Source organism: Pteronotus mesoamericanus, unplaced genomic scaffold (assembly GCF_021234165.1).
Source record: "Pteronotus mesoamericanus isolate MK-2021 breed Mesoamerican mustached bat unplaced genomic scaffold, CSHL_Meso_final contig_657, whole genome shotgun sequence".
NCBI lineage: Eukaryota > Metazoa > Chordata > Mammalia > Chiroptera > Mormoopidae > Pteronotus > Pteronotus mesoamericanus.
The window spans coordinates 15,214,533-15,226,571 of record NW_026555229.1 but is presented as its reverse complement, the minus strand read 5'-3'; the positions used below and the strand labels follow the sequence as shown (position 1 = coordinate 15,226,571).

General features: G+C 38.5%; 1 protein-coding gene across 1 annotated transcript in view; it reads right to left on the bottom strand.

Annotated features, from left to right (window-relative positions):
- Positions 1-7,425: 7,425 nt before the first annotated feature.
- Positions 7,426-12,039, bottom strand: part of TRUB1 (TruB pseudouridine synthase family member 1) — a 35,196-nt gene continuing 30,582 nt past the window's right edge. The window contains exons 7-8 of the mRNA XM_054581577.1: positions 10,743-10,799; positions 7,426-9,992 (exon numbers count right to left, since the gene is read on the bottom strand). Of these exons, the coding sequence (XP_054437552.1) occupies positions 9,733-9,992; positions 10,743-10,799 (317 nt within the window). The 3' untranslated portion in view covers positions 7,426-9,732. The remainder of the gene's footprint in view (positions 9,993-10,742; positions 10,800-12,039) is intronic.

Here is a 12,039-nt window from a genome sequence, read left to right as displayed (position 1 = left end):
GGGGAATGAGGCTACCTCTGTCACCTCACCATGGTAGCCTGTGGCTGGTTAATAAAACAAGCAGATGAACATCCAGCAGCAGCAGCAGCAACAATAATGGTAGCGGTGGCCTGGCCGGGTGGTTCAGTTGGTTGGAGCGCTGTCCCGCGTATGAAAAGGTTGCAGGTTCAGTCCCCCGTCAGGGCACATATAGGAGGCAACCAATTGATGTTTCCTTCTCACAGCACTGTTTCTTTCTTTCTTTCTCTCTCTCTCTCTCTCTCTCTCTCTCTCTCTCCCCCTTTCTTGCTTTCTAAAAGTCAACGAACATATCCTCGAGTGATAATTTTTAAAAAATGGCAGTGGCAACCTCCTTAGTTACAGTGACAATGGCAATCCAGTTTGTCCTGGGTGGTCCAAGTTTATACCTGTCAGATCAGTGAATGTCTCTGAATTATTTTAGCATTCCTTTTTCACTCTCAAAAGCATCTGAGTCTAGATGATAAATTACATAGTCACCTTATTAATCCCCCCACCTCAACTTTGTTCTATCACATGACCTGCCTTATGTGGATGAGACTTCCAGTATTTTCACTTGTGCAGTGTCCTGACAAATGAAACCGATCAGACTCTTCGCTTTGATACAGGAAGGCACACTGGCCATCACAAACATGTCCCCATTTTTGGCAAGCTTTCTGAACCTAACACAAGCCGAAATAAATCCATTCGCCCAGGTGCTGCCATCACCAGTTGTGGCGACATGATATGACTGCCTTTCCACAGGGAAAGAGCGAGCCATCAAAAAACAATAGGAACAAAAATGGAAATTACACTGTAAAAATGTTCAACATTTAAAGCCCAGGACTGCGCTTTCTGATTTTAAGTCAGAACCACCTTCTATTTCAAAAATGACAACAGAAATCCAGGGTGGCTTTTTATTATAGACAGGATCTCTCCCTCTTGCTTTTATTTCATCTGCATCAGCTCCCAAAAAGAAAAAAAAATTACAACATTAGAATAATAATAAGTAGTTATAACTATATTTTCAGCCCAGCAATTTCAGCCCAGGGTTCAGCAGTAACATTTCATTAGAATCAAATATTTCCTAGATGATTTAAAAACACAATGAAAACCTGGCACTTTGGGAGCTCACGTGGATACAGCTTTAACTTCTTATTTTCAAAGAAAAATGAGATTGAACATAAAAAAAACCAGAGCGATGTCCCTGAGAGTTCTTTAAAAAAATAAAAAAGGAAATTCAACCTGCTGTACACATTAAATAATTCAAATCAATGATCCTTTAAGCCCTTAGCAATGCATGAACCAATGGGGGAAAGCAATCTAATACTTCATGCATTTAGGGGATTGCATTAGGAAGACTTCTCGTCTGTTCCTGCTTTTATAAATGCAAATATATGCAGAGCAGACAGACCAGGATCTGTACAATTTAGCAGTGATCAAAACTTGTAATTTTTGAAAATGGGACAGATGTCCAGACTAGTTATATTAAGATGCTTCTTACTGAAGAAACCAAACAAACAATCCAATCCCACCTCCTCCTTAAAGAGGAAACAAATAAACAACGCTACCACAAATTAGAATAAGTTGTATGTCAGCATCTTTCTTTCATAGATTCTTAAAGCTGAGAGTCAGTTGAGGAGAGTGGAATAAATATTTCTAGCATGTATCGCTGCATTTTCCTGTCTGCAAAACACGGAAATGAAGGGAAATGTTTCCCCATCAAGAACCAGCTATAGGTTAAAGGTTAACTTGGAGATCAGCTACACCTATGGTTCTGTGTACTACTCTCTCTTTGAATTACAGACAGGAAAGCACCCGTACAATCTGCTTTAAACGGTCAATAAATATGTGCTGAACAGATGCTATCTTTATTCACTCAGACTTGTTGAGTTCCCACTATCTTGCCATACTTGGAACATCATGACTCCCAAGGTTTATCTGATGATACTTAGTGTCTAGAATGTGCCAGTCACTAAGGACATAAAATGAAAACTTAGTATTTGCTCTCAAAGAGCCCATAGTCTGCTGAGGAAGACAATACATGTATAATTAAGATGGGGTGCTACGTATGGCAATGAATGTATGCAGACGATGCATGGCATCTGAGATGAGCGTGTATTAATTCTGACTGTGTCATCAAAAAACACTTCATTGCCCTGGCCAGTGTGGCTCAGTCCCATTCACCAAAATGTCACAGGTTCGGTCCCCGGTCAGGGCACCAGGGCACATACAAGAGGCAACTGATTGATGTTTCTCTCTCATATCGGTGTTTCTCTCCCTCTCTTTCCGCCCCTTCCTCTCTCTCTAAAGTCAATAAGCATATCCTCGGGGTGAGGATTAAAAAAAAAAAACACCAAAAAACAGAAATTTCATTACTATAAACTTTGAGTCTTGAAAAATTGCTGGGTGTGGACAAGGGAGAAAAGCCACCTTCTGAGCAAAGGTTAAGTAAGTACAAAGGCACAGACAGGCAGCGGGGGGGCGGGGGGGGGGCGGGAGTGGGCGGCACTGAGATTGCGTGCCTTCAGTCAGATCTTCCTTGAAGAATGTCTATATGCTAGGCAAGGTGTGAAGCGCCTGTCACACAGCCAAAAATACGATCCCTGTCACACTTTATAATACAGATGCTAAGAATTTAAACAGAGGACTGTCACAATCAGCTGTGTTTCAAAACAGCCACTCCAGGGTGGAGGTGGAGGATGATGACGTCAGAAGAGACTGGCGCTGTAGGAGCCCAATCGCGGCTGCTGCAATAACCCAGGTTAGAGGTGACAAGGGCCTGAGCTGAGAGAGAGACCCTGGGCTGGAGGAGGCTTGTCTGGTCATGAGACAGACCCAACCAAGCTCACCCACCACGCAGCCTCTGCTTCCTTGTCACGCGGCGCCAGCGGTTACAGGGCCCACCCTCGCACTGAGCTGGAACTAGCCTCACTCTGACTTACCATTTTGGGGCCTGGCTGTGCATTCTGGAGAAATTCAGACATGACAGGTCTGAAATGCTGGGTCTGTGTTCATGCGTGATTGCCATCACTGAAATTCAGATAAATTATTTATAGTCCTCTAACAACAAAAAAGAGCAGTAAGGTCCTACATTCCAAATGCTCCCTAAATCTCTTGCCTTAAGCATCCATCTACAGGAAGAGAGGTAAAGGAGAGAAGGTGATTTTTTTAAAATCCTATTTTTTTAAATCTTGATCTTCATAGATGTTTGCTAGGTTTTGAAGTCTTTGACTTTATACATTAACTCCTCTTCTGGCTTTTTAAACTCAGCACATAGGGGAAACTCTGCCTTCATTCAAGAGAATAGTCATTCCGCAGGCACCTAGACCTCTGCTCAATGGCCAGCATTTTCCATGACCAAGGGGCAGGAGGGCAGAAGTCAGCTGTTAGTGGTTCAACAATGCCGCTCTCTGCTTCCACCTTAGGAATTCTACCTCCTGAACCTACCACTAGAGTAGCCTATGATTCTACGAATTTTGTTGGACTTTTATCTACAGTTTTGGAAAGTGTCCTCTGGCCCAGTCCAATCTACACCGCCAGGGCAAGATGGTGCACGGAGGCAGTTATCCCTACCAACCGTGGGCCCTGGGCAACCAGAAGGCTGGTGTGTGCCAATGATGCTTTTCTATTGAGGGAGGCCAGGAATTAATACACTACCGAGTTTTGTCCAGGAAACTATAATTTACATTTTTATGATAAAAGTTTTCAATCATACATAAAGAGTAAAATGAACTCATAGTATCTTCTTTCAGATTTGACATTATTGACATTTTGCCACACTTACTTCATCTATCCTTTTCTTTCATTCTTTTTCTTTCTTGCCCCCTCCCTCTCTCCCTTCCTTTCTTGTCTTCTTTCCTCTCTCGTTTCCTTGCTGTAGTATTAAGCAAATCTCTTACATCATGTTGTTCTCCTCTTACATTTCATAGTAACTCTTAAAAAAAATTGTATTCTATAACCACAATACCAATATCACACCTGACCAAATTACTAATAATTCTCTAGCATCATCTAATACCTGGTTCCCAGGGGAGTTGTAGAAGTCCTAAGTCTTCTTTACTCAGCTTAAATTTTCATCCTATTACTACATATTATACCATCACACATCATGCTAAATAATTAATCTCCTTTTCTAGTATTTACACATTTTAGGTATTTGTATACACTTCTCTTGTTTTCTCTTAGTCTTTGCTTGGCTGAGCTATGCGTATTTAATTCTTACCAGCTTTCTTTATTAATCAATGCCATCAGTCCCTTAATCATTTTGGAGCTTTCCTTTGAACATCGTCCAGCTGGTTTCCATAAACCCAGTGATGAGTAGCCAGAAGCAGATGCAGTGTTCCAAGGGCCGTCTCCCCACTTCTTCTCTGAATGCTCAATCCCAAACCACAAGAGCCTGACTCTCTGTCACATTATAACAGAAACAAATGTCTTGTTTTCTGCTTTTATTTCCAGTTATTTTTTTGGCATTACAGCATGTGTTTCATTCCTCCCACTAAACATCTGTGCTTCAGATCACTCTTCTCCAGATGTAATAGAAATAGCCTTTTGGAATCAGAGATCCAGCTCTGCCACTCCCGCTATGTGACTCTTGGCAAGTTACCTAGTACTCAAGGCCACTTCAAGTTCTTCACCAAAGTAAGCTGGAGACTGATCCTCCCTACTTCACAGGATTGTTGGCAGGTCAAGTAAGATGATGGAAGTCAAAGGGGTTTACTGACTTTAATGGTGTGTGTGAGTCTACGAAGTAAACTTTAGTACACTTAATACACAAAAGGTGGCCATCTGCATTCCCTCAAGTTTTATTCTATTTGCATCAATAAATAGCCTGTTGCATCAAATTATCTTTGCTATCAGGAAACTCTTTGTTTCATTTAGCTCAATTCTTCCTACCAAAATCATTTCTTATAAACTATTTTGGAAATGTATACTTTGAATCCATAAACCACGAGAATTTCAGATTCATTCTTCTCTTACATATAAATCAGGTATGTGGTATTTGCTTTTGTTTACTACTTGTTAAGTTCTAAGAATTATGCTAAACACTTTACCTGAATGACTTAATTTAGACTTCATAATTTTATGAAGCAGACATTATTATTATCCCCGCTTTACAAATGAGGCAATTGGCAATTGGGGCTTAGGAAAGTTAATTAACTTGCCTGAGGTTAACAGCCCATGATAAGCAGAACTTAGAATATCTACAACTCCAGCGCCCATGCCCTCGACCACGGGCATGGTCGAACCTTTGAAAAAATGATTGGGAACCCCTAACTATAGATTAAATTCAACAAAATTACTGCAGACTGGACTCTTTGGAGAGAGGCGAAAAAGCATGGTTCTTTCTAGGAGGCTCACTGTTTGGTCCCGGCAGAACTCACAGCTGTAAAAAGATGGTCGAATAGGCACTGTGGTTGTCATTATCACAGAACTACACCCGCTACCCAATGGTCGAGAAAATGCTATTCATACCAACATTCAGATTTATGTCTTTTAAGAAAAACTATTTGATGGCCATGGTTAATCACTTTTTCTTCCAATTCCCTGGCCCTCAACTGTATAATAAGTCACTGAATACCATCCATTTTCCTTTTAAAGAGTCTAGTCAAACGTCCATTATCTGATAATACTCTAGTTGGGAGGGTTTTTTTATGACTGCAATCCCAGATCACCGCACCAGACTCGGTTCTCACTGGGACCCTCCGCCCTGTATTTCTGCCTCTTCAGTTCTTGCCACACGACTGCCAGGTTCCCCTCCTAAAAGTAAAGTTTCCATATGAATTCCTTAGTTTCGGCTTTCACGGTTCCTCGTGACCTAACGCCAATCCGCCTTTACAGCCACACACAGGCATGAATGCTCCTCCCCATGCGGACCCTTGGCCTCTTCCCCGAGAGTGTGCCCGCACGCCACCACCTTTGCCGGAGCTCTTCCCCCGGCCTGAGGCTCCTTCCTCTCCTAAGTCTCTCAAGGTCATCTACTGTCCAAGGCCCTCCTCCCTGAGGCAGCTGCCCTGATCGGAGTTCTTCCTCCTCCATTCTCAGGGGCTCAATAGAAGCTTGCAGAAATTATCGCTCCATTAAACATCACTAGCATTTTTGGCAATGTGACTCACTGATACTTAGGTATTGTCTTGCACAATTATTTCACCTTGATAAATGCTCATTTCTTGAGTTCCCACCTAAAGTACGTGAAAGCTTCTTAAAGGCTGGACTATGTCTTCAAGACTTCGCCTGCCATACGTTGTTCCCCCATGCAAAGGATTCTTTGACAATTGAGTCATTTGGAATCAAATCATCCAGTTTAGTCATCACCTTTAGATCATATAGCCAATTGTATGAGCCAAAAGATTATGAAAGATTTAAGATATCTGACCTTAACCTGTCCTTACTAATGCATTAATTTCGACTTGCAAAACGTTACTTTTCTATGCCCTGTCTCACCTATAATGAAAGAATTAAAAATCAAATGTCAAAGCACCTTGAATATATGTATACTGACTTATTAAATACTTTGTCATTAGTCAATGAATCAACAGATTATTTTCTAAGGACACAGAATTAGCTGTAATGTTATGGTGTTGCAACTCATTTTAACTATACTTTGTGTACAGAAAGTTCCATTTCTAGCAAAAACAGTGGACAAAATAACCACAAAACCCCCACAACTATATATGCTGGGGGGAAAATATTAAAGCATTATTAAGTTTATGCTTCTACTTAGGATGAAAGCTTTAAAAGAATGTCAATATCATCTAACAGCAAGAAAACCTAGATCACTTCCTGAGCCAATCAGAGAGCTGAGGGTGTGTGGTAAAATAAACTCAGAGGAAGAAACATGAATTGTTTCATTTCTGGAGCAGGACGGAAGGAAGAGGCAGTCATCGTGAAAGCAGGCGAGATGGAAACAACTGATATTGTAAAGAAATCTTAAAAGGCCACGAATGACAGATCAGACCTTCGGAAAACCCTCCACACAAAGGAAGTCACCTCCTAGTTTCCAGGCCTGGGAATACATAAGGCACAGATAGTTCTTTTAACATTTTGATTAAAATGGGGAAAAAAAGTTGGTCCTTAAATACCAGACTCTTGGGAGAAAACTAATTTGTTTTTGGATGTATCTTAAAATTTTAAGAGCGTCATGATCCGTTTTAGCTGCTTATGAGAGCTATGAATAATATTTTAAACAAATTTTAAATATTCATACTTAAATCTGACAATTATAAATGGTGAATTATTAAAATTAGTCAATTTAGTTAGCACAAATAAAAAGTATATAACTAAAGGTAAAAAAGAAAAAAACAGTCCATGAAAAATACTTCTACCAAGTATTTCCTGCATAAATAACTCACACAAATTTATAAAGAAACCATAGATGTTTATTTATATAAATGAATAAAATACACACAAAAGTCACACAAAGGAAAATCAGAGCAGTTTTAAACTCTCTCTTATACTTACTGAATTAGCAGCAACAACATATTAAACCCCCCACCCCGAACTTGTAGCTAACTGGTAATACTCAAGTGGTGACAGTAAAATGTTCCATCGCTTTGGGAAAGCAAAAAGGCAAACATATTAAGAACCATAAAATTGTTCATATATCCCACTTAATAATCTCACACTCAGGAATTTACCCTAATAAAATTGAAAATAACTTGTGTTCAGTAAGAAGGAAACAGTTTAAGTAAACTGAATATGAAGTCATATAATTAACATAATCATCAAACTAATTACATCAGATAATATGAAATGAAAAAACAGTCAATTCAAAAGTATAGATGTCTTAGACCGTAATTATGTAAACAAAAGGAAAATAGTACTACAAAATTCAAGTTCTGAAGTCACTGCACCAGGATTGTGAGGATTATGGGTAATTTTTTCATTTGGCAAAATTTTCTTCCATGTTTTCAGAGCAATAAGAAAATATTCCATGTTTTCAGAGCAATAAGAAAATGCATAGCAAGAATTTTAGCAATATATAAGGAAAAGATTGGTTACTATTTTAGTCATTTGTCTAGTCAAATAATCTCTATTCTTCTCCATTAGCAAATTATGTGTCAATTTTTAGGTTGAGATGTAGCGCAGAAATGCCCCAGTTGTTTTCTAAGACCTAGAATATGCTCTGTATGGACCTTAGCCATCAGTGCATGAAGACACGACCTACCCTGTGCAATTCCAGGGGATGGGCAGCCATTGAGGCCACGTTTGGTTGGCACACTCCACAGGGCAGTAGATGTGAATGAGTAAAATTGTAAACTTTGAAACTTACGACTTTGTCTCTTTGGCATTTGATGTTAATACCTCAAGACATCAAACTCTTTTCCTTACATTTCCCTGTGTCGTACTAAGAATCATTTTCAATATTTTCGCTTCAAATGTGTTGCCAAGGGGATGAAAATGCTCTCCTGAAGCATATAATTTTTTATATTAAGTTTCTAATAGGTTAACCATAAATAAAATCATGTTAGTTTTCATAGTGAAATTTTTCAAGGTAGAGAGGTTAGGGTTAGAAATGCAATCCATAAAAACCTAAAAGCTCCTATGTCATGAAAATTTTAATGATTCTTCCTTTTGAAACTATATTTATTGAATAAATAAAGGACAAACATTTCTATACACTGGATGCCTAATATATTGCTTTCCCATAACAAAAACAGGAAGCACTCATTACATATGAAATTTACTACTTTGTAATGTAACTATGCTTTCAAAGTAAACAAGGGAGATAAAATTTTCAGTAGGCCATGTAAATGAAAATGTTTGCGAATAGCTGTTTTTAAATATTTAGAGCAGAAAAGATTAGCTGGAAATGCACAGGGGCTATCTCAGAGTCTATAAATATCATTTGAAAGAGCAAACTAAAGAATAATGCCCTAAAAAGGTATAAATAAATATTAAAGAATAAAGAAATTTTTAATTGAAGATACATTCTTCAGCTTACTTTTAAAAATGTGTTATTTATCAGCTTGGTACAGGGTGGTCGACTCTGTTGAAAATATCAGGAAAAGATCTCATAGCTGCCAAATACAAGCCACCAGGCTGGCCTTCGCGCTAAGGGCAGAGGCGCATTCAGTCTTGTATTAACATCTCTTTAGCGGTAACAGCAAAACTTTGGTTCAATTACAAATATTTATTATAAAAGTTTATGAGTGTCCAAGATCTAAACAAACACAGCTATTACTAAATAAATGCAGCCTTATCAAAGAAACGTTCTTAATAATCGCAAATTCCCCAAAACATAAGAAAGAGTTAAATAACGGCCTTTTCAAACATAGTTAAAGAATTTCAACATAATAGAGCCACCAGAAAGCCAAAATAAAGTCAAAGTAACATTAATTTACATTAACTTTTGTGATGCCAAAGAAAGACGGAGCTCATATGTCTTTCTTCTTTGATTAGAAAATGTGTTCAGCTTTTTCACAGGAAAAGACTTTGAAGCAAGATCAAAATCAGAAAGTTGATGTTCCTGTATCCAATCTAACAACATAATAATATCCTAAAAGGACATTCCACAATATGGTGAAGAACTGAACTGCAAGGCTATTTATAATGTATAGCAGATAAATTGCACACTACAGAAACTGTAAATGACAGACATTTTTCTTCATCCAAAAAAAAACAAAAAAAAAACAAAAAAAACCCCAAAACAGTAGTTTGTCCTTTGCAGGTAGCTTGGTAGCTTGTATACACAGGATTCGAATGTCAACCAAGAAATGATGAATCACACTAATCTTAACATGCCTTAATTACATCATCTTCTCCCTTCTTCTCATCTAGAGTTATATATTCACAGCTCAAAACTTGTTCATTAGACTCCTCAGGTTTGGACTTTTTAAGAGCCAACTCTGCTGGGAGCAGAGATGAGCAATGCTCGAGAGACTGTGCAATGTCATCGATTGTCCACTTGTCCTCAGGAAGGGCATGCTCTTCGAGTGTGAATGGTCCCTGTTTGGTTCGGGTCAGTTCTAGTACATTGGCACAGGAAGACAGTTCTATGGCAACAAAAGGTGAAAAGAAAATCCACAAGAGAAATGATTCAATATATCACGGTTTATAATGTTTCAGATGACAGAGGAACTGAATTCAAACCTCTCAAAATCACCCCAAATGTAAAACTGTAATAAGAACCAAGAGCCTTGAGATTCAGAAATGGTTAAACAGAAAAATAATATTTAATAACTCACCTTATAAGCTGCTTTCAAGTCTACATGGAACTTACACACACTTTTCTCATTTAACTCACGAAGCAACCCCATGCGGTAATCATTACTCTCCCCTCACAGAGGAGGTAATATGACCTGTCCAAGTGTCACAACTGCCAGCAAATGAATGCTGGAGCCAGGGCCGCAACGCACTGGCTCTTTGTAAGACCGTGGCTTCCAGTTTTTAAAAAATTTGACTCGTACCCATGAAAATAACTTTTGGAAGGATATGTCTTTTTTTTCTGATGTCTACTTTGGTATAAATATTTTGTACTGGAAAAGAATGTTGACCCTCCCATTCATTATTCCCATGTTCATTTTCTGCCCCTCCCTCTTCTCTCCCATTACAAGCATCTCACGGCAGCTGCTGATGCTGATAACTGCCTGCCATAAACCTGTAACGCTTCCGAAGCTGAAGGCAGCAAGAATGCCGTTCGTAAGGCCAGTACTCGAGATATGACAAATAAAAAAGTCCCTCCTCTCATCAAAAAAGGAACAGTACTCTCTAAATAATAATTCATAATTCATCGTTTTGCTTACCTTTGCCAATGTCACTGACCAAGCTCCTGATATAAAAACCCCCTCCGCATTCAACATCTGGAATGTTAACAGTGACATAGTAAACTGCCAGCCTCCTATGAAATCCACTTTACATAGAAATGATGCCTCTAAACAAATGTAAAAATGCACTATGCAAACAATCGAGCGATAAAATATTTATACACTAAAACATAAATTATTCATCCGGCAGCATATGTGTTTGTGAGATTGAAAAGTCAGAGCATGGAGAAAGCAAACAACAGAAACTCAGGAACACATTTTAAATTAACTGGCAAGTCACACCACTTCAATACTGCGGCCTTGTTCCTTTAAGAGTCTTTAAATAGCAATCTCATCTTTGCTCTCAGGAGCTGAAGATTTTAAAAAATAGTTTCAGATCTTGACACCTTATTCATTTAATAGGTTTTAAATGGTTAGACATCTCAGCTTTGCTATCATGAGCTGTGGATTTTTAAATATATTTTTCAAATTTGTACACTCGACAAATACAACAAGCAAAAAAAACAAAACAAAACCTTTTCAGGGACAGGAATTACATTTGGGGTGAGACTACATGGAGAGCTCAGCACACTTAAACGTTCTCTTAAAAGTATCCCTGAAGAAAGCATAAAATAAGTAAAGTTATACAATGTTTCCAAAGTAAATGCATAGCTAAACATCTCCTTAACAAAGAATAACACCAGTTTATTGGTTAAGAGCAGGGCTCTGGATTATTTTTATTCATCCCGAAGACATCCGAACTTTCCACACAAAAGGACTACATTCCAGCTGTTTCTGGTCATAGCATACAAATAAAGCCATTTAAGGGAATTAACCAAAACTGACTACCTGGGGATTTTTCTGGGGTTTTTTCCATCAGCTCAAGGGTGGGGGCCACAGCCAAGGTAGCAAAATGAGCACTGGGATGAAATATAAGCGTGCTTACACTCCAGCAGGCTATTTGACTTGGGTGAAAAGACAACTCTTTTGGCCGATCACAACCTCCAGTGAACAAAATAAAGTATTTACAGCTTAAATGCAATGGAGAGAACTTCCATAGATAATATCTACTGCGCCAACCCAGCTGCTGCATTGTCATGAAATGGAACAAAATATTTTTTATTATGTTTCTCATTATTTGTCTAACATTTTAGAATCAGGAAACTAAAGAAAAGGAGTGAATTCTTTTTTTCAATCGTACAAAAACCATACTCTACAGGACCTTAATATACATTAGATAATACATCAAAGGCACAAAGTTTAGAAAAAAAGGCTTGAGGAAAGTAAAGGAATCCTA